Below are 21,150 nucleotides of genomic sequence, written 5' to 3'. Positions count from 1 at the left end.
AATGCAATGTAATATGATGTGAGGCTTGGTGTGAGCAACACCTCGAAGAGACAAGAGTTCCACAGAGAAGGCGTGATCTTAGGCCAGGTATCACCCCAAGCCAGCCCGTTGAAAGGGTAGACAATAAGAAAACAAAGGGTAGAGTATGGGTGGCGCTGCACCGCATCTTCAAAAGAATTGGGAAAGAAAGGTTCAGGAGACATGCTGCCCACTTCCGTGCCCCTCCTGTTGACAACCAACAAGAAAAACATAGCACAAAAAAAGACCATGCAACAGCCCACGGGGTATATCCATCTTAGGTTAATCATGAAATCATCAAAACGCCGACCAAATAAAAAAAGTCTCGAAACCCAAAGTAAGATCCCGATCTCGGTTGTTTGTGGAACAGAAGGGGGCGGGCGAGCGGCGAAATGCTCACTCTCCTTGCCCGCTTGAGCGCACGGACACGCCAAAACAGTAGGGGAATGAATATGAAAACAGAAACAAAATAAAATAAACAAGTGTAACAAATATGTGTGTTACGTCGTAAGGATGAGTGATGGAGGTGGGTGCCCAGTGAGGCAAATGTAATAATGAGGCGGCGGGCATCAAGCCAAGGTAGGTCCCCGCTCTCTGTCTCTCTCTCTCTCTCAAAAAACAAAGTTTGCCGATCGCATAGCCATGTTTGTTTCTGAAACAGGTCGGACTGAACCTTTTTTTTAACGGCGAGGCCAGGAGCGGGCCTCACCTGACCCACGTCATGCCCTGTATGCCATGCCGTTCCAGAAATGCCGAAAGTTTTGATGGCGTGAAACCAATCAACAAACGTCCAGAGCCAAACCCCCCCCCCCCCCCCCCCCAAAAAAAAAAAAAAAAACCGGGTTTCGGGTTTAAAAAAAAGCAACGCTTTGTTGAGGCTGTTGTTGGCGGCTCAGCCAATCGCGCGACCAATGTTGTCACCGTGAAACTCATCGCGAAACCACGGGCGCGATGCTGACGGAGATGAGAGACTGCCACCAAAGACGCCTTCGTCGCCGAAGGAGAGACGCGGGGGGATAGATGACGACGAGTAAACGCGCGAATGGCCACTGTGAGTAGGATAGGCGTCGTGCGAATGGCGGGGTGAAAGTTCCATGTCAGAGCCGGCGGCAGAGCGCTCGTAGCCCGCAAAGCTGCGGGTACTGCTCCTCGAACTCCTTGTCCTGAGGTGGTGGTGGTGGGAGGCGGCACGGCGGTGCTGTGATAAAAACGTAGGCGGTAGCTTGGAGAGACGCGAGGTCTGGCGTTTGGGGCTTGGGAGGAAGGGCTCGTCGCCTGGGATGGCCTCATCTGTGAGCCCGGCTCGCGCGTTCGGTGCCCTCGCTTGGATGGGTGTCTGCGGGAGTGCTTTGTCTAGGCTGAGCTTTCTGCCGCCCGTGTAACTCACGCGCGTGCTGTTGTGGACGAAGGAACGGGGCGAGCCCTCATCGCTCGAGACCCGGTACCCTTGGCCGAGGGCGTTGCTGTACACAATGACGCTTGGTGGTTTCTTTGCCGAGCTGGTTGACGCATGCTTCCCGTGTGACGGGCTCCCGCTCTCTCGGTGGCCACTTCCTGTCCCCGCCGCCGCCGCCGCTGTAGTTCCTCCTGCTGCTGCTGCCGCTTCGCCATCAGTATCCCCGCCTGGATATTCAACTTTCTCGCTCCGGGGCACTTTCCAGGTTGCGATTTCGTCGTCGTCGATTGGCGAGATGCCTCTGGCGAAGAAATGTAGGCGCCGCCGTTGCCAATATCTCCAGCAGATCAAGACGGCAGCAACAATCATCAAAGCCCCCACTACCGAGAGCACACTGCTGAGGGTGATCACGAGCGTCCTGTTGCTCCCGATCCCCGAGGCGTCGTCGCGCGTAGATCCCGTCTCCTTTGGTGAGGTGGTCGTGGATGAGCCCGCGTTCGACAGGGTCGTGTCCGTGGGCATAGTCGCGGTCAAAAGCACTTCGGGGCTTGTTTCCGCAACGGCCGCGGTTGTGGGAAGGATTTCGGTGGGAGAAGGTAGAGAGACCTGTGTCTCACTCTGAGAAGCTCCCGTAGGCTTAGCCGAGGGTCCTGTCGACGTCCAGCCTAGTTGTGGGGTTGAAGGCGTAGGTGTAGAGGGACGGGGCGGAGGGAAAAGAACTGAAGGTGGGTCCGTTAGCAAGGTGGTTGAGGGCCAACTTGTGGTTGCCCGAGATTTTGTAGGCCGTCTGTGCTGATCGCCATCTTCTTGTCGGGGAGCAAGACCAGGGCCAATGTCCAAGGCCACAACGGGGGGGGGAGGGGCGGGTAGAGAGAAATGCATATTTTCGAGGGGCCATCGAGGTGTGTCTAGCCCAAAGGGGGGGGTTCGGTCTTCTTTTCCAAGCCCCCAGCTAAGACACACCAGGTACAGATGAATGCGCCAGTGGATGGGATAGAGTGATGGAGACAGATGGAGCAGAACTGGGGGAGACCAACGTAGTGAGTGAGTGGAGTTAAGATGGGAGGAGGCGGAAAGACGACTCCAGATGTGTGTCGGGCATCAGTCCAGCGAGGGCGAGGAGGCCCGGTGATCGAGGAGGCTCGGGAGGAGGGGAGCGGGACGTAGACGAGGACGAGAACGTCGTGGGGGACAAGAGCTCCCGCGTCTATATACGGCCCAGGACGGTACGTAGGTAGCACGCTGGAGCAAAGGTAGCCCGGATCTCTCAGCCCAGCAACTGTCCAATATGCGCGGAGCCCACCACGATATCCGTATAGTAGGTGCGGCCTGGCTATCCAGCTTGAAATACCAACGAAACTGGGGCAGCCGGCAGATATACCCGCGTGCTCGAGCTTGCCATGCCATGCAGCATCCACACCTCTCAGGGCAGGCGCGGCAGGTAGCGAGCGGGGACGGACTTATACCATTCTTGCACATCCACATCCACATCCACATCCACACACGCACAACACCACCCAAAGCAAAGCACAGGGCAAAACAGCGCAGCTCAGCACAACATAGCACAGGCCAGGTCTAGCGGGGAGCCCCCGGGGTGGGAAAGGGGGAAGGGGGGATTGGATGGGGAAGTATGTACATTGCAGCATCATCGGCCTGCAGTGGGTGTGAGTGTGGGTGTGTGTGGGTGTGGGTGGGTGGGTGTGCGTGTGTGTGTGTGTGCGTGTGCGTGGGTGTGATGGTAGGTGTACATGCTGTGTCCACCAAGATCCCTTCCTTGCCCAGGTACCACACAAGACAAACACTAGGACTAAAGGTGGTCGAGGGGGAACGTGCATGCGCGAAAGACGTGCAGTGCAGCGGCGGCGAGCAGCAAGGTCCAGTGGTGACGGCGGCCACCTCGTTGTAGTGGGGTCGTCGGCGGTGGGCATGGCCAAGTTCCTTACGGCCAAGTTCTCTACAGCCATCCATGACATCCATGGCCCATGCTGTCGGTCGGAAGCAGGACTGGATGGAATAGGTGAGGCACCTAAGGTAGGTCACTAAGGCACCTCCTCAGTAGTCGCATGCACTCACCACACACGCTGAGTGGGCCACTACCTACACGTCCATACAGTATAGTGTAGTGCAGGACTGTTAGTACGAATACATATGTACTAAGCACATACCTTGGGATCTGTTTCGCCGTGCCTGAGCAGCAATGCTTCCAGAGCGGAGACTTGTCGGGTCTCTTTTGGGGCCCGTGGCTGGCCAGTGAGGTGGTTGGATTGGAAATCTCGACGGCCAGTCCACGGCGATCATCGCTGCTGGTGCGATCGGCTAGCATGATGTGGATACCGGACGGAGACCCCTCAGGGCAGCGACGGCGGGAGCACACTCAAGTTGCAGGGACAGGGCCGGTACATCCGCCAACGGGAGAAGGCGCGATTGCTTCCCAAGTGGGCAACAAGTGGGTTCGAACCAAACTGGTCACCTAAGGAGGGGGAGGAGGGGTTTCTCGCCCCACAGCAGCGTGGGAGAGGTGAGAGAGGGCGACCAGGGCACTGAACCTGACGACGACGCAACGACACAAGAGATTTGAGTTGGCCATGTCTGAACCACTGACATCGTCAATGAAGTCGCTGTGGCTTGCAGCTTACAGTGCATGCATCGCCAAGCTCGAAGCGAGACGCAGGCCGAGCACAGAGAAACACACAAACCGACCTACTACTCTAGGCAATGATACTACTATCTCCTGAATGGAAAGTTCCAATCTTTATCGAGGACAATGGTCGACTGTCATTGAGTGAATGGATTGAGAATGAAATGCGAATCTAGCCCTGGCCGCCGCTCACCATGGGCCGTAGGATTTAAGTTTTGTTTAGCAAAACCCCGGACTTGTATGCCTGCGCCTCAGGGACCTTTACCTGATACCCAAGGTTGCAAGCTCATCTCTAGATTTTGTCTGGGCGATAAGGGGCGGGGCTCAGGACCTCAAGACTTCAAGTCGCCATTGAAATGCGAGCTTCCGCACAACAAGCTTATTACACTGCTCTCGAGAGACCACAGCAGGATTGTGCAGTTCGATTGCGTAGGTAAGGCATGCATGCATCAAGAGAGCGTGGCCATACCGAGATTGCCAGAGTCTGCACACTCCCATGGCTCTGTTGCACAGCGTCCAGTCTGGAGAACGACGGCTGGCCATCGGGTAGAATGCCATCATGCCTGTCAGATTGAAATTGTCACTCATGGCACAGCAGCTTGCTTGGTAATGACATTTGCGGGGAGCTCGCTCGTTCGTAGAAGGGCCGTTGTTTCATCCCATACGCACTCGTTGTGAGTGGTTTGTGAGTACAACGAAGTCTCTCAGTTTGCCGCTCGTCTTTTTGTCAGCTTTCTCTTTGCTAGCTCCCATCTCATGGTTAATTCCCTTCTCCACGAGCGGCGGGCCCGGGAGCGGTGAGCAACTCGAACAACACCGAAGTCCTGATCCCCACTGTCGCTGATGGGCGCGGTGTGGTTCTGGCCCGCTTTGGCAGAAGCCCCGGGGGTTCGCAGTACAGGGTACTTGTAGCTTCCAGAGGGAAAAGAATAACCTGGAAGTCAAAGTCACTCGACCGGGCATCCTGTACCGAAGTGGATGACAGCGGGCAGCGGGAATTCCTGAAACGTAAGAAACCGGGCCCGGGTTTACTTGCCTGTCGTGGGTGTTCCCCATTGGCTGCGGAGCTAGGGCGGAGCTGAGAGAGGATCGACTTGCTTGAGGAGGAGCGTCTAAACAGCTCGAGAGACAGTTGGCGCTGGCGCCAGCGTCAAGATTCGATATGGCTTCCAAATGGGAGCTAGACATTAGTGCACACCCGTGTATGAATACAGGACGGACGATGCAACCGGATCCGCGACGCAATGGAAGAAGGCAAGCCATTTCTGCTCTTTCGGATTGCAGGTCTGCAAGGCACGCACTCAGACATGGTAGCCGAAAGCCAATGCGACCTCAAATGGATGTGAAGCCAATCTGTGCATCGTCACCTGCCGTCTCTACTGCAACCCACCAAAGGCATCTCTTGGCCAGGACGAGAGAGCTCAACACTCCTAGAATGTTCCGCAATTACCTGCTGCAACCTAAAAGACAGGAAAGCACACGAGTGGTTGATAGTACGGGCAAGCCCTGCTCCGGTCTCTACTGGCCTGTCGAGTTGGCCGTCTGACAGATGGGGAGCACCGCTTTCGCTTCGTAATCCGGAGAGACAGAAACCGCGGGCAAACTCGCTAGCTGTTGTGTTGTGCTGTCGAGGAGCTGATCTTCCAACAGGCAGTGCCGCAAAGAATGACAACACATCAGGTAAATCTGTGACAACAACCCCTCAGCCAGAGTCACATTAACGACACAGACGGATAAGCTTATTGTTGATTGGGAGGGTCATCGGAAACTGGGTTTGGGATGAAAGACGATCCGTGCTCTTCGTTTGTCTACGGTATTCTTTGTTGCTCACCTTGGAGGATCTTCTTTGTGAGCTGGTGGGAAATTCCGTCGAGGTGAGCTCGGACGTTTCAACCATACAAGTCACACAATCGCGCACAAATCAACAGTTCCAGTTCATAGCAATTGAAACGCGAACTAAATTGGAATTTTTTGCTTCTTCTTTCTATTTGCTTTTTCTTGGTCATGCTGTCCCTGTCTCACCTCGATTGACTCTCGAGTATAGATCAACTCCTGCCTGGTCGTTCGGGGCCTGGACCGGGGCCATCTGGCCGCCCTGAAGAGGGGCCGACGAATGAGGAGGGTCCGAAGCCACATCGTCCGAAAGATTGTTCCTGCATGACACCAAGAGCGGTGACCAACCACTTTTAACCCGTTGAGCTGCTAAGTATCGATAGAGTGGGGACGGGCCTGTCTCCCTTGTCTGAGCCTCGTATCCTTAAACGTCCTGTATTCGGAATACTTGACTTTATTCTTAGAGCCTCGCAGCGGAGAAGGCCAAAGCCGCTGCAAGTCACAAAGCGAAAGATGCCTATATCCCGGGCCCCCGAGGCAGGCTAGGATTGACTCGCCGTCTTTCGCTTCACAAGGTATACGCCTCGCTCTAGTTCAGTGGCATACATACTTGCCTAATTAGAAACAGACCGTGCGCTGCAGCAGCCAGCGCGGGCAGCGAGACTGAGAGAGAAGGTGCTGAGGGGCCCCGGCTGGCCCGCCAATCGGAACATGCGTGCCCAACCTCTCCCGTCAAGTTCAAAGGGACTTGAGTCTGAACTTGCTCGAGCCTCGGCGACAATCGAGCCTCGGTCGCCCGAAGGCGTCTTGCGCTTAGCAGATGCAACTCTCAGACGCCGTGAACCGCCATTTGCTCCTGTTTCGACGGTCCCGCCCCGTCCGTAGCCGTCTGTGTCATGTCAAAAATAACAAAAGAGTTATTTTGGCCAGTCCGTGCTCACGCAGTTGCTACTTTACTCAGTCCCGTCGGACGTACAGAGGTTATTACCTTGCCGCCGACTGCAGGCTCGATGCAATGGCCAAGCTCTGCCACCCTGCCGCCTCTGATCGACGATGGACGGACAGATTGAGGTGAGTGGCTGCAGCCGGAATCGACTACCACAGTAGACTAGACCTGTTCTACACTCTAGAATGGTCACCGTCGAGAGGAGAGGAGCGAACACCGAAGTGAGTGCCCAACTTGCCCATATCCGGCCTGTGTTCTCCGGCTCTGATGGATGCGAGAGTAGGGAGGCTCGGTTGTTCAGTGTCGGGCAAGGAGAAGTGCCTCCCTGGACTTAGACCACCTAGGGTTTCTCGGTCATTTGGCCGCTTTCCCCACCACACGTTTCCTCCAGACCGCTTCTTCCCACACCCTCAACTGCCATGAAAGTGTCTTGTTTGCCTTGGCCCAGGCACCACTTGGATTTGGAACCTGATGCCTAGGGCCAATGGCCGTGCCCAAGGCTCTCCAAATTCTCTGCGACAGTGGGCGACACAACCCCAGAGAACCCACACTCAGTCGCCCCGTTCGAGGGCACGGCATATTCACAGGCGGGCGATAATATAATTACACCACCATTATTAAGGTACTGACTGCCCAGGCCGCCATCTGGGTTATGCGAGATGGACGAGGCTATTCTGCTCGGGGCGCTTAGGGCGGACAGACGCACCAACTTCAGACACACAGACAATAAACCAAGACAAGCAATAAACCTCAATGCGCCCGACCCGACCAAGACGGCAGAAAAACTTTGTCGTCACAGATCGTCGTTGCGCACAGTCAACGGCATTGGAACGCATGATGTGCCAAACCATAGCCGGGAGCCGCACCCACACAGTAATCCACGCACTTGTATGAAAATCCGGGGCTGAACACACAGACAAACCCGGCATTCTCCCGCAAAGCATAAACCCCTGCCAATACGGAATTTTTGTTAATTGTTTGGCGCGGTGAGCTCTTAGGTAAAACTGCCTGCGCCTTCCTTCGTCTATTCCTTTAGGAACTGGTACGATCGTGGAGTGACAGAGACATGTGCAGATAGATTGTGGAGGTGGCTTAGAGCCCCCCTGACAATGTGCAGAACATGGCGCTCAAAAGTGCCGAGGCGAAAGAAGCGCCTCTACCGCTGAAAGCCCGGATCGACGCCGGTGGAGATGAAAGATTCACTAAACAAAAACCATCGTTTTCGTCCTGGACAAATTGTCATCACAAACAAAGGTCTCTCTCTCCCTGTGACGGGAATTACCCCTTAAACTCAAATGTCACTCAGTGTACGAATACTACTGTACGGATATGGTAAGTAGGTGCCTGGCCTTACGTACACGGGCCGAGCCTCTGGTGGGCTGTCCGCCCGGACGAGACCACTAGATGCCCCCGGTTCCTCCGTAACGAGACCCGCACCAGGAAACCTCCGAGTGAGAGCCGCGTCCGGATGGGGAGGAGGGGCAGGGAGAGAGGGGGGTGCCGCAGCCAAGCTTTCGTCCGTGACGTGGTCGCGGATTTGAGGCCCGATGCAGTAGGCCAAGGAACCAATCAGCCATCGTAGACACACAACAGCTCGGTTCCTGGGTAGCAGAGCTGGAGCTTGCCAGAAAGTGTGTGCATTTGGAGGTTCCGAGCTTCTGAGGCATCACTGGCTCTCACTGGACGGGGTCGCCTTGTCCTGCCCTGGGCGTCGTTCAGGGGTGCCCGCGAGGAGGGCTCCGTCCAGCGCACTCATTCGACCGTGACTTCTCAACGCTGATCACTCGCATTTCCCGAGAAGTGGAGCTGAGACTGGTGTCAAAAAGGTCCGTGACCAAGATTCGGATCAGTCAGTGTCGTGTCCTAGTGTGCTGTACGCGAGAATGGGAGCACTGAGATAAGGCAGGCAGGGCCCTGTCTATCTGTCCGGTGCCGTCACGCAGCTTGGGGTCTGACGGGTGGATGGACCGACAGAGGATGCCGGCTGATGGCCAACGAACTGCCTCCGCCAACGAGGTTCCGATGTGTTCCATTGTTGGTTGGCATTGAGCACAGGGCAACATGTTTGGTAAGTGCGTGCTGTGCTGGGACATAGCCCGCCGCCCTTGAGCCCTTCAAAGTTCATCAACCCGAGACCGCCTGAACCTGGGGATCTACGCTAAGCCACTTCTCGACTCGAGGTGGTGAGCCGGCTGTTGAAACTCGCGCTCCTGCCATCGATTGGCGTTTTCGGGTAGCGACGAGCCACCACATCGCCGATATGGCTTGCCCGAGCCTACCGAGGGCTCCTTACGCCCTTCCAGACTTCTCATCTATTTCGAGAGCCGAAGGCTTGGGGCTTGTGGTTGTCACTTTCTGTCGAGGGATGACTCAAAACACCACATTCTTTAGGCCATAACTGACTGACTGTTCCCCCGCAAAAGGAGAGCTACTACCCCAAGATCACGGTGGCAGCCAATTGAAACGGCCACCGGCCTCGCAGCCTCAAGGTTGGGCACCAAAACCCACCGCTCCTCCTCCTCGTCTCGGGCGGCCGCAGCACTCGCTACACTATCTGGTATCATGCACCTCAGCGCATGAAGCTGCCTAGGTACTCGCGTGTTGTGGACACCAGAAGAGCTTTGTTTTGAGCCGTCTTCAAGCCCTCGTCCCGGTTCGCCCCGTTTCGTTGGCGACCTGGGGCAGCAACTTGGTGTCGTGAACCTGGTTACCATTTTAGCATCCCCATCCTTTCCAGGCAGGAGAGGCTATGTATCAGGTCCATCCCACGAGGTCGGTGCGCACGGTTGTTACATCTCGGGCACATAGCTTGCTTGCCTATCTACCTTACCCAGTAGACTCCTCCTCGCGAGGTGGTCAGTTACAGCCCCATGCCTTGTCAAAGGCAGCAAAGGCCGCACTACGATATGAGACTAGCCCCTTAGCTGGTGTTTTCTGAAGAGGATACCATCTCGTTGCCGAGAGACTCAAACTCAAGCCGGGTGCTGCGTATTTGGAACGAATGCGGCCGCGCTGCCGGGATACTCCTGTTGCCTTGAACCCGCAACACCTCAAACATGCATACAGACACTTGCAGTCTTCTATCTTGCGTGTGGAGCAAAACCGTCTTTCCCACGAGGTTGTGCCGGGATTGCCAAAGTCCCCGCTCTTGGGCCAGATGCCGTGTCAAGCAACGCGGAGGCACGGGTCCCCTCTTTGGACGTCGTCTGCTTGACTATTGAGACGAGAGGCACTGAAGGGGCACAGGGGACACACACACTCTTTCTGTCAAACACCCTTTTGCTGAACTGCATATCGGGGATCGGAGGGCTACGGGCAGAGGAAGGGCTGAAAACCCTACGAAAGAATCTGAAAGGGACTCGAAAACCACCGGGAATTGAAACTCTGGCCCTCCAAGTACTCAGTGACAGGTGCCAATGATGCAATGGTGAAAAGACCGGCCTGCCCCCAAACAGGCCAAACACCGGGCTTCCAGCTCTCTCTCTCTCCCTTTGGCGTCTAGGGCGGCTCTGGGGCTTGCAAATGCCAAACAGAAGCCAAGCCAAGGGAGCGAGGAGGAAGGGCAGCTAACTCCCTGCGCTTAATCATCCACACACAGCCCGCAGATTCTGTTTGGCTTCGTGGAACCATTGGCAAGGAAGCGTCGTCTTACGTAGTAACTACACTTTGAACTTTATCCCACTATTATTTCTGTGACGTTACCCGCCGGTGAAGAAAGACGAGTCGGTTGGCCTGCCGGCAAAACTGAAGTCGGGGCTGACAAACCAAAAGTTCGTGACATATGTATTCCCTCTTTGCATATATCCTCGTGTTTTTTTCCCTCCCACCACCACGAGCGCTGCACCCGTGAGGCGCCGGCGCAGCCCCAGCGCGGATGAGGCACCACACCCACGAGGCAGCGCGCAAGGGGGGGACGGGGGGGGCGGCGGCACCTACACCACCTCTGGCAACCCCCAACCCAGCCCAGTCCGGCCAAGACTCGGGAAAGAAGGAAGCTGAACCCGACGCTCCGTGTCTGCGATCTTGTATGTTTGGGAGCTTTGCTGGCTTCCATGACATGGCCCAGCAACTGAAGCCGCCGAGGTAAGTACGTAGTAGGCATTGTGATGTGCGTCTGCTTTCGTATAAGGGAACCGCGGTTATGATGCTAGTAGTCAGTTGGTTCCAGCTGTATTGATGCTGCTGCTGTGCTGTGCCGCATCCTCTTCTCTCGTTCTTATGTTTTTTTTTTTGCCTTCTTCCTTTACATGCGTCGTTCGTGCCTGGCAAGGCGACCCATCACATCACATCGCAGCTTGGCTCTTTCGATATCCGCGCCATCTTCGGTACGAGGTGGAATGTTCGTTGCGGCCGGTCGGCCGGCGGTGTCTGCGAACACCCTATAGAAGGAAGCATAATCTGCGGCGCAGGAGGAGAGAAGGCTGGAAGGGTGAAGGGAGGGATGGAACAGGGGGGCACGAAGGAAGGAAGGGCGGGGGAAAAAAACATGCGCCCTTTTTTTTGTTGTTTCTTGGTTTTCGAATGAATCATCCTCCCTCGTACCGATGTAAGGCTGTGCCTTTGTGTAGGTCGGCTTGTTTGTTTGGTTTTTTCGACACATCACAAAATGAAGGCATGTATGGAGAAGATAAAACCCGGGATCCGCCATCTGTCGTCGGGCCCGGGAACCAACAACGCACCCACCGCGTGCATTGTATGTACATACATGTGTGGCTTGCAGGATCCATATACCGTACATACATACATACATACATTGGCGAGCCTCTCCGCTTTTTTTTCTACTTGTTCCTCCAGGGGAATGAATGTGGCTGCGATCGAGTGGAACTTCTAGAATCCTTTCTCTCGCATGCAAAGATTTGAAATTAGTTTGCATCGAATCTGTTCTTCTTCTTTTTCTCTGGCTCTTCTTTAGTCTTGACATTTGGGATGGATGATGTAGACAGTTGTTGCGGGCACGCACGACCACGGCGTATCCCTCCTGCCCCCTCGAATCTTCGGCGATAACCTCGCCTTAGTGTTGCTGTGTTTCTCCGTCTGTTGGTTAGCTGCGGGTTGCTGTAGACGTGCAGACGTGCAGACGTGCAGACAAAATAACAGAAGGTTAGGACTGCAGATTGTGGAGACAAAGGTTCCAATAGTTTTAGAGCTAAGTTGAAGCAGACCATGATGGTTAACCGCTGCGCCTGGAGGATTGGCAAAGGATTAGCGGTGTACCAAGCAAGCGCTTTGCTCTCGCCTCTGTCTTGGCGGCAAGACAGACAACGGGGTCGATGGATCAAACACGCTGACAATGTGTATGCCTGCGTATATTGGTGCTAGTTCCTACCTCATGCTCGTGTTTGGGGTTCTTTTATTTTGGCTTTGATGGCTCCACCCCAGTTCAAGACTCGGCGTCAATTTGACATGAAGGCGTCAACTAGACTGATCAGTGTATCAACATCTAGTCAAACGCACAAAAAAGCGAGAGCTATGGCTGTGGCAACTTATGCTATATGACTGTTAAGTCTCATGTCCTTTTGGGTTTGCTAATCTTGGCAGTTCCGTTTTATGGAACTTGTTGCGAAGGAAGTATCCTGAGAAAGAGAGTACTGAGAGAGGAAGGGAATTTTAATGCTGGAAAGTTAGGCGTTGATGTTACGGCCCTGACGGCTTGCTATCACAGAATGAGGGTGGATCCAGATGACCTCGTCCTAACTTGAGGCATTGCGTTTGAACGTGGCATAACCTCACTAGAGACTCACGAGAAGTATGCTAACTCGTAGTTCTAGATGTGTGGTCAGGTTTCTCTACTGATTGAGTCTAATGTTGAGAGTCTTGGGCGGTCTTGTTGTATATCATGACTTTGAGGGAACCCCAACGATGCGTCTAGTTGTTCTCGTCGGGAATTGGATGTGCCTCCGCCGGAGAGAGTCTTGGTAATTATAAATAAGCCCATAAGAAAAGCCAAGCGAACTGGATTAGATGTAGTGGATTTTGGTATTATTATGTTGTCGTGGGGATGGGTGCTGTATTGCCCCTAATTCGGAAATAGGGGCCACAAAGATAGGATACTTGGGAATATGTGTACATAGTTCCACAGTATACAACTAGCTCGACAGTAGGTAGGTAAGGGAGCTATTGCTATCTGGATATCGGCACTCGCCCGTTTTATCCCCAACCATCTCTTTGTACTGTGTCCAGAGGGAGAATGAGTCGAAACCAAAGTGTTGACTTTCACCTGGTAAAAGTTCGTATCCTTAATTATACCACCACCAGACAACACAGCCTGGAAGAACTGTATGGCTTCTAACATATCTACAGACCGAATGCTGGATACATAGTTCATCTTTAAGAGAATATGAAGGGCGCCTTTTCTAAATGCAAGGAAACACTGCATGGTTCCGGATTATTGTTCTCTTTGTTTATTTATCTGCATGACGACGTTGTGCAGCGCGCACAGATGGGCGCCAGCCAGTTGGAGCTCAATAGCTTCTTTTTGTTCTTGCCATCCGTCTTCAAACTCCCGCGATACCGGCAATGAAGCGCGGGCGCCAGTATGGAATCGGCCGGCTTACCAGCAGCACCCGAACTCATGTCGCAAACTCGAATTATCGCCAACTGGCATGTAGAGCTAGATATGTCTGCGGCACCTGAGAGTTCCTCAACCTAAATTAAACAATGTGCTCGTAAGATTTGCCATTTCTTGCACTGAAATATGATTGATGCAGTTGTTGTTTGTTGTCCGTTCCAGGCAAAGGAGTTGGCTTTCCCCCTTTTCCTCATTTGTGTCTTCTCGCTAGGTAAACTCTAGGTAACCCGAAAACTTCAGTGTTAGGTTCTAGGTTGCGCCCAAAGGAGGGTCTGAGATGGTTTGGAGATAAGACGCACGCACTTATGTGACTGCCGAAGTTGATAAGAGATGCTCTTACTGGCATGTTTATGTGTCATGATGTGGTGCTGATGTTGATGACGCCGCGATCGGGCTTGCTCGTTCGTATACAAGAGGTTACGGGGCCATCTCGTTGTGATATTTGCAGCTTGCTATTGGCCAATGGTGATGGTGACCCGCTTCCCCGCCTCACCCTCCACTCCCGCTGTGGGGAACTGTGGGGAGCTCCAGCTAAGCCGCGACAAAGCGGCCCAGCACCAACAGCGCCATCCTCAAGGCGAAGCACCGGACGCAGTGTCATTCGATAACGTAAAGTCGGAACGACGTCAGCAGTTATACTTTCCGAAGCACCCAGCACTCATAAGGTATCCTGTCGTGTCTGCCCTCCCTGCCTTGATTTCCTCCAACATGGCATCCCGCCATCTGAGATTGCTCTCTTTCCACTCTCCTATATCGCGAGCAGTCTCCTTCATCGCCAACAAACCGAGGATACGCACATCGCCACGAAGCCTCAAAGCCGCCAACATGTCGACGCTGGCTACCTTCAAGGTGCCCAAGGTGGTCAACGAGCCCAATGTATGTGACCGCGCCCACTGCGCTGCCCTTCTAAACATACAAGGCTCTGTCTGACCATAAGCCTCCCGGCAGCAACACTATGCCAACGGCTCTGCACAAAGAGCCGGCCTGACAGCTGCCATTGAGACACTGCAGAAGGAAGGCGCCCTCGAGGTGCCTCTTGTCATTGGCGGGAAAGAGGTAACGACAGTCCTTTGTTCAACAAGGCTGCCAATTGCTCTTATTAACCGTCGTCGTCGACCCGTTCTAGATCAAAACACCATCAGGTGCAAAGCAGGTGAACCCGGCCGACCACAAGACGGTAGTTGCCGAGTACTCGCTGGCAACGCCCCAGCATGTCACCACTGCCATCGAGGCGGCCCTTGTGGCAAAGTCAGAATGGGAGTCGCTGCCCTTCGCCGACCGGGCGGCCGTCTTCCTCAAGGCGGCGGATCTGGTCAGTTCAAAGTACCGCTACGACCTGATGGCCGCCACCATGCTGGGCCAAGGCAAGAACGCCTGGCAGGCCGAGATTGATGCTGCTGCCGAGCTCTGCGACTTTCTGCGCTTCAACGTGCAGTTTGCCGAGGAACTGTACGCCCAACAGCCCTCCCACAACTCCCCTGGCGTATGGAACCGCGTCGAGTACCGTCCGCTCGAGGGGTTCGTCTACGCTGTCAGCCCCTTCAACTTCACTGCCATTGGCGGCAACCTACCCGCCGTGGCCGCGCTTATGGGCAACGTCGTCGTCTGGAAGCCTAGCGACTTCGCCATTTCTAGCAACTGGTTGCTGTATAACATCCTGATCGAGGCCGGCCTGCCCCGGAATGTCATACAGTTTGTGCCGGGTAGCCCGGAGGAGGTGACCAAGGCCGTCTTGTCGCACAGGCAGTTTGCCGCTCTCCATTATACCGGTAGCACCGCTGTATTCCGCAAGCTGTATGGCCAGATCGGAGCCGGCGTCGCCGAGGGCCGGTACCAGTCGTACCCTCGGATCGTGGGCGAGACAGGCGGCAAGAACTTCCACCTGATCCATTCCTCGGCCGACGTTGAAAACGCCGTTGCGCACACGGTCCGCGGTGCCTTTGAATACCAGGGCCAGAAGTGTAGCGCCACCTCGCGGGCATATGTTCCGGCATCCATCTGGCCACAGTTCAAGTCTCGCTTGATCCAAGAGACGGAGAAGCTCAAAGTCGGCGACCCCTGTGACCACGGCAACTTTATAGGGCCCGTCATCCACACCGCCTCATTCGAGAAGCTATCTGGGGTGATCGACGAGGCCAAGTCGGACAAGAATCTCGAGCTCCTCACTGGAGGCACCTATGACGACACTCGGGGCTTCTTCGTTCACCCAACTATCTACCAGGCGCAGACTCCCGACCACAAACTCTTGTCGGCCGAGCTATTTGGTCCGATTCTGACAGTCTATGTGTACGACGACAAGAAGGACCCGGTTGGCGCCTTTTCGTCCGTCTGCGAGCTCATCGATGCCACCTCAGACTATGCTCTGACGGGATCCATATTCGCCTCCGACCGCGCCGCGGTGCGATTTGCAGAGGAGAAGCTCCGCAACTCGTCGGGTAACTTCTACATCAACTGCAAAAGCACCGGCGCCGTGGTGGGACAGCAGCCGTTCGGCGGAAGCCGGGCGAGCGGCACCAACGACAAGAGCGGCAGCATCAACATCCTGGGCCGGTTCGTCAGCATGCGGAGCATCAAGGAGGAGTTCAACGCCACGGCCCAAGTGTCGTATCCTAGCAACGAGATTTGACCACATCCGTGAACATAATTGCTTGGCTGTCCATTATGCTAAACAAAAGGGCGGAAGACGTGTTGAACAGGGCCGAGACATTGCCGCCAGTCGCTAGTCACTGGAACCGATGGCACGCGAATGTGTAAGATTCAGAAGGTGTCTCTTTCGAGGTACTAGACGGATACTTTCGAGCCTTTTCCCGCCCATCTTGTTTTCTGTCCGGCCCAATTCTGAATGAGTTTGCATTCTGATTTTGATGGAGCATAGCAACGCCTGCTGGAGTTTCTCTTCATAGCTATTTTTTTCCCCGGGGGAGTGGATAATGACAAGAAAATATAATGCTCTTTTTTTTGGGACTTTGGTCTTTTTTCTTTCTTAACATCCCGTCGAGTCTAAACAACAGGTGTGGCATTCCTCACGATAGTTTAGCTCAGCGACGAGAACACGCCCCTGATAATTGAATTGGCCATGCATGATCCGGTATGTACCATTTCTTACGTATACCAAGCTGACCGACGACTTCCAGTGCATGTCCTGAAAATGGGGCCGCGTTTACAGGCAAATACTTGGGCAATGTAGGGGAGCGGAGAGTGTCGGACGAGACATGTGTGAGGCATGCGCAAAGGACTGGACAGTAATCTGTCTGGCCTCGAATGGTCCAAGCTGAGAGCCCCACTGGCCCGCTTCCGCGATACCTTACCTAGGTAGGTACGAAGTACCTGGAATAGGGCAAGGCAGCCTGTGACAGGGCTGAGGGTCCAGCGTGACGATCTTCGTGGGGACTCTAGCCCGAACAATCGTCGTGCTAACCTAGCAAGATACGGAGCACCTTAGCTGGCGGTACCAGAAAGTCAGGCGGGTTTCAAGTACATACACCTACTGTACACAAGGTACCTAGGTGCTGTCAAGACGCCACTACAAGTTGCCGCACAGTCGTTCTTCAAAGCATAAGTTGGCCAGGCCCGGCCGGCCAATCAGCATCGACGATGGCACCTCGTGCCTCCCGTAATGAACCTGAGCACGCGACTGAACTTGCCTCCTCGCCTTTTACAGGTAAGAGCCCTCCTTCCCATAACAGCCCATCCGAGTCCTACCTATTCCTCACCTTGGGTCGTCGCATTACCCGCGCCGCACCCGCACGAATGTCTGAGCTCCTCTACCGTCACTTCTCCACAAGGTGACTCTGCTGCCGCTGCGTCGGAATGGCCCTTGTGTTGTTCTCCTGACCCGGCTCTCATATTCTCTTCAATCTCATTTCATCTCATCTCACGTCTTCCGAGACGCCGACACGATGGGTTCTTCGTCGCTGTAACCCTTTTCACTGCGAAATCGGGGGCCAATAACATACCCGGTACATACGGGATATCGGAGCGTCTAGGTTGGTTGGTCTTCGGCCCTCAACACGGCCAGCAGCAAGCCCGTGGCAGGTACGGTCTTGTGTGTTACAGAGCTCCCACAAAGGAACTATCAACCGCCCCAGAGCGAGCCCTACTGGTTGGTCGTGGCCATCGTTCCCCTCACCGTCGGCGGCAGCGGCGTCTCTTTGATAAGGCAGTCGGCTAGTCCGGCCTGCCGTCGGGCTTGACATCAGGCTTGTCGCTGAAACCGCCATACCCCTTTGCGCCGCTTATCATAGACGCCTTCTATTCGTCAGCCATCCACATCTGCTCGCCTGCTTGCCCGCTCTCCTTTTGTCGACACCTACCTCTCCAAGCACCCAGTCGCCCAAGCACCCAATATGCCTCGAGCTGCATTGCCTCCGACGCCCGCATCATCGACCGACATCAAGGGGAAGGATGGATCTAGGCTGGCCTCGCTTCAGCTGTCCTTTGAGCTGCCGCCGCCTGCCATGACGCCCAGCGGTTCAGCCTCGGACGTGTCGACCACATCCTCTCACGATCCCCCCAACCCGGCAAACCCGCTGCAGGCGAGCGAGACGGTCAAGACTCGTAGACGCTCCTCGGCCGCCCATGTCCAGCCCAAGGACCAGTTTGCCCTGCCACCCCCACCGACCCGGTCTCGGAAGATCATACAGATGAAGCCCCGCGAGGAGCCCTCGCCCGAACCCACAGCTGCTAACACTCGGGCTTCTTCGTCTGCCTCGAGGAGCAACACACTCGCTGCATCGGCGCCGGCAAGTACCTCTTCGAAGAGGAAACAGCCTTCCGCCACGAGTGCAGCCGGAAGAAAGATTGCGAGGAAGACGGCGCACAGCCTGATCGAGCGTCGCCGGAGATCTAAAATGAACGACGAGTTTGCTCTTCTCAAGAGCATGATACCCGCATGTACGGGCGAAATGCACAAGCTAGCTATCCTCCAGGTCAGTGCCGCGAGCCAAGGGAGCTGGCTCTCCTGCCCCGTCCACTGCGTGGAGCTGACGCAAGGTTCTAGGCATCGATCGAGTATGTGAGATACCTAGAGGACTGCGTTGCCCAGCTGAAGGCGCGACATGGGACGGATGCGGATTCCGGAATGGACGGAGCCGGTCTCCCATCGCCGTCATTTGTGGAGCCATATAATCCGGAGCCCAGCTATGCCGGGGATCCCTGCTCGCCTGACGTGGAGATGACTGGCTCAGAGGCTCCGTCTCCAGAGCTGACGCCCAATGCCGGACGGTCTCAACTGCCGTCGGTGTCGCCAGCCTTGCTCCCACAGGACTCGCGTCATCGCCATGACTCGTATTCGTCGGCCTCTTACAGCACGCCGGCCACCACCTCCCCGGCGTTTGGCCCGCAGACGTATGGATACGCACATAGCACACAATCAACACCGGGCTCGACACTGACGAGCCCCGCCCTGCCACCTCAACGAGATCCTGACCAAGAAGCAACTGCTGCATTGCTGATGCTGAATCAGATGGACAGACGAGGTGCGGCTGGGCGGGGGATGAGCGTGAAGGACATGCTGACGACATGACGGTAAAGTTTTAATGTATCTGATATTCAATGCTCATGTCACCATTGGCCCAGTCCCGGGCTAATATGGTCTGTTCTTCCTGGGTCTGGGTTTGGGTCTAAGTCTACGAACTAGAAGATGGGTTTGGCGGATTTCTCTCCCCAATCTTCATTTTTTCTACTTTTGTCCTTCGCGTCGGTATGAGCCTTGGAGTATATGGCTCGTCTGGGTCTCGTTTGCCGAGAAACGAGCGTGTCGAGTCCACCCAACAGAAGCTGTTTCACAGCACAAAAGCCTTGGGCCAGTTGGTTAGGAGAGGTATAAAAGCATGTTCTGCCCTACACGCTTTAAAAGAACTATCATTGCGAGTTTGAGCTTGAGCCAAGACACGAACGGGCAGCTGATCGCGGAATGTCGGCTCTGGTTATTCTGGTTGATACTCGAGAACTTGTTTCATGTGCAGAGTTTTGCTGTTTGGCGGGGCCTTTGAGTCACTAGACAGACGATGGTCGCCGTGGCAATCAACTGTCGGGCCCTGACCTCAGCCGCGTCCCACGTGGATTAAACAACAGCATCCCACACAAGCGGGTGTTTCGTTTCGGCTTTGCCCCTGGATCTTTGTCTTTTGTTTTGGGTTGGCACGTGATACCCCTAGCCTCGGACAACATTGTAGGAAACACGCTGCCGGCGGAGGGCTCTTGACTAACAATGAAACAAAAGCCGTGAAACATAATAATACCCAGCCGACCTCGAGAAATGCTCCAGCGCCCGAGGATGGGGTTATTTGAATAGATATATCGGCCGGGTCGTCTCCTGGTAAACAAGCAAACAAGGAAACAACAACTCTCTTGGGCATCTCTTCTGTAATAATAAACCCTCTTGAGTTTAAAAGACCGATCCCCTCTTCTTCTTGATACTGTGCTGCCTCATCTTATCTCGGTACTCTTATATATTCTCGTGAATTCAGCCCTGACCTGTATCGTAACCATCGGGAGCGTAATCCTCTTCGCCAGTAGGACACGCAACATGGCGGACGAGCTCTCAGCCAAGATGTCTTCCGAGCCTCTCTCGCCAAAGGTATACCTACTCTCTGAAACTCCCAGAAGAAAAGAAAGAAGATATATCATAACCATTGTTTCACTAACATACTTGCCTCAGCTACCTCCACACCAACATATCGACGACGTGACCTCAAACGCCGGCGCGTCCTCGGTCGATTCGCGCGGGAATCACCGCAGCCGCAACCGCATCCGCCACGACCGCAACCGCAACCGCAGCCTCAGGGGCAACAACAGCAACAACAACGGCAGCAGAAGCAACAGCGTCACCACTAGCGCCCCCCCGAAGGCCATGTCGCGGGTCCCACGCGAGACTAAGAGCAAGCCCGTCTGCCTGCAGCTGGGTCTTAATCTTGACATTGAGATGGAGCTCAAGGCGCGTCTGCGCGGCGACGTGTGCGTGGCGTTGCTGTGAGTTCTATCCTTCCATTCTCTAATCCTTCAATAGTCACGAAAATTCCATAAACAAACCGTTTCTGATATGCTCCTATCATCATTTATCTATCCGAGCTCTCCTTTTTTCTATCATCGTTCTCTGTACAGTTAATTGGCTAACCCGGCGTGAGACAGGGACAGAGACAGGGAGGAAAGAAAGGGGTAAGAGAGGAGAAAGGGTGACTGCCGAGGCGACATGATAGCGCTCCTCGACTTCGCCGTCGCCTTCCTCTCTCACTCAATATCTACCTACCTAATCCAACACCTAACCTCTCCGATTCAGCCGCGCTTCAAGCACTCAGGCCGGGGCGGAGCTGAGATGACAGGGTACGGCAAGCGGGGGCTGCCCTGGTTTCTTGTCACTTTAGGGCAGGAATATTGATAGAGACGGGTGGATGTACTGATATGTGGACTGAGCACGGAGTATTGGTGTTTGGAATTTCAATGTTTTCGTTTCATGTAGCCGGCGGAGGGGACGTGATGGAGTTACAAGAGCCAGCGATTCTGCTATTAATCTTGGAGTAATGGATAAACGTAATATATATATAATGGTGTGAGCGCGCATGCATGTTAAACAACTGCTGAATCTACTTAGAGATTATGTACACAAGCCTCCTGTGGGTGGCTGTGATGTGGAGATATGGGCATTTTGTTGAAGAAAGTATGTACAAGAAGAGAAGACTGCCCTGACCAACAGCTTCATCTGGAAACCGCGAGCTAGCTAGCAAAAAGCCGCCATAGTAACCAGTAACCTC

At 54.6% G+C, this 21,150-nt stretch overlaps 6 protein-coding genes across 6 annotated transcripts; 4 read left to right on the top strand and 2 right to left on the bottom strand.

The window, feature by feature from the left end:
• Positions 1–910: 910 nt before the first annotated feature.
• On the bottom strand, positions 911–1,936 carry B0T26DRAFT_658736 (uncharacterized protein; the record flags this gene model as incomplete). The annotated part of the gene is made up of 1 exon (XM_060438896.1): positions 911–1,936. The coding sequence occupies one exon, from the start codon at positions 1,934–1,936 to the stop codon at positions 911–913; it is 1,026 nt and encodes a 341-aa protein (XP_060290611.1).
• A 2,491-nt stretch (positions 1,937–4,427) lies between these two features.
• On the bottom strand, positions 4,428–5,542 carry B0T26DRAFT_510991 (uncharacterized protein). Its single transcript, XM_060435424.1, has one exon. The coding sequence runs from the start codon at positions 5,313–5,315 to the stop codon at positions 4,707–4,709; it is 609 nt and encodes a 202-aa protein (XP_060290610.1). The 5' UTR covers positions 5,316–5,542; the 3' UTR covers positions 4,428–4,706.
• A 7,702-nt stretch (positions 5,543–13,244) lies between these two features.
• Positions 13,245–16,418, top strand: B0T26DRAFT_793810 (Aldehyde/histidinol dehydrogenase; the record flags this gene model as incomplete). The annotated part of the gene is made up of 4 exons (XM_060446885.1): positions 13,245–13,260; positions 14,163–14,275; positions 14,348–14,455; positions 14,526–16,418. The coding sequence occupies 4 exons, from the start codon at positions 13,245–13,247 to the stop codon at positions 16,023–16,025; spliced, it is 1,737 nt and encodes a 578-aa protein (XP_060290609.1). The 3' UTR covers positions 16,026–16,418.
• A 358-nt stretch (positions 16,419–16,776) lies between these two features.
• Positions 16,777–17,603, top strand: B0T26DRAFT_510694 (uncharacterized protein). Its single transcript, XM_060435421.1, has one exon. It carries the CDS (start codon positions 17,016–17,018, stop codon positions 17,568–17,570), a length of 555 nt encoding a protein of 184 aa, XP_060290608.1. The 5' UTR covers positions 16,777–17,015; the 3' UTR covers positions 17,571–17,603.
• Positions 17,604–17,745: 142 nt separating this feature from the next.
• Positions 17,746–18,923, top strand: B0T26DRAFT_658731 (uncharacterized protein; the record flags this gene model as incomplete). The annotated part of the gene is made up of 2 exons (XM_060438895.1): positions 17,746–18,327; positions 18,399–18,923. 2 exons carry the CDS (start codon positions 17,746–17,748, stop codon positions 18,921–18,923), a joined length of 1,107 nt encoding a protein of 368 aa, XP_060290607.1.
• A 978-nt stretch (positions 18,924–19,901) lies between these two features.
• On the top strand, positions 19,902–20,962 carry B0T26DRAFT_732494 (uncharacterized protein). Its single transcript, XM_060443113.1, has 3 exons — positions 19,902–19,979; positions 20,061–20,371; positions 20,531–20,962. The coding sequence occupies exons 1-3, from the start codon at positions 19,929–19,931 to the stop codon at positions 20,559–20,561; spliced, it is 393 nt and encodes a 130-aa protein (XP_060290606.1). The 5' UTR covers positions 19,902–19,928; the 3' UTR covers positions 20,562–20,962.
• The last annotated feature ends 188 nt before the right edge of the window (positions 20,963–21,150 follow it).

The sequence above is a fragment of the Lasiosphaeria miniovina genome (assembly GCF_030549165.1).
Source record: "Lasiosphaeria miniovina strain SMH2392-1A chromosome Unknown B0T26scaffold_8, whole genome shotgun sequence".
NCBI classification, from domain to species: domain Eukaryota; kingdom Fungi; phylum Ascomycota; class Sordariomycetes; order Sordariales; family Lasiosphaeriaceae; genus Lasiosphaeria; species Lasiosphaeria miniovina.
This window is presented reverse-complemented; position numbering and strand designations above follow the sequence as displayed.

Coding starts and splice junctions, on each gene's coding strand:
- B0T26DRAFT_510991 (XM_060435424.1), bottom strand. CDS start 5,315: ATGGCTTGCCTTCTTCCATTGCGTCGCGGATCCGGTTGCATCGTCCGT.
- B0T26DRAFT_732494 (XM_060443113.1), top strand. CDS start 19,929: ATGGCGGACGAGCTCTCAGCCAAGATGTCTTCCGAGCCTCTCTCGCCA. Junction 19,980..20,060: donor CCGAGCCTCTCTCGCCAAAG/GTATACCTACTC, acceptor TACTTGCCTCAG/CTACCTCCACACCAACATAT. Junction 20,372..20,530: donor GACGTGTGCGTGGCGTTGCT/GTGAGTTCTATC, acceptor GGCGTGAGACAG/GGACAGAGACAGGGAGGAAA.
- B0T26DRAFT_510694 (XM_060435421.1), top strand. CDS start 17,016: ATGAACCTGAGCACGCGACTGAACTTGCCTCCTCGCCTTTTACAGGTA.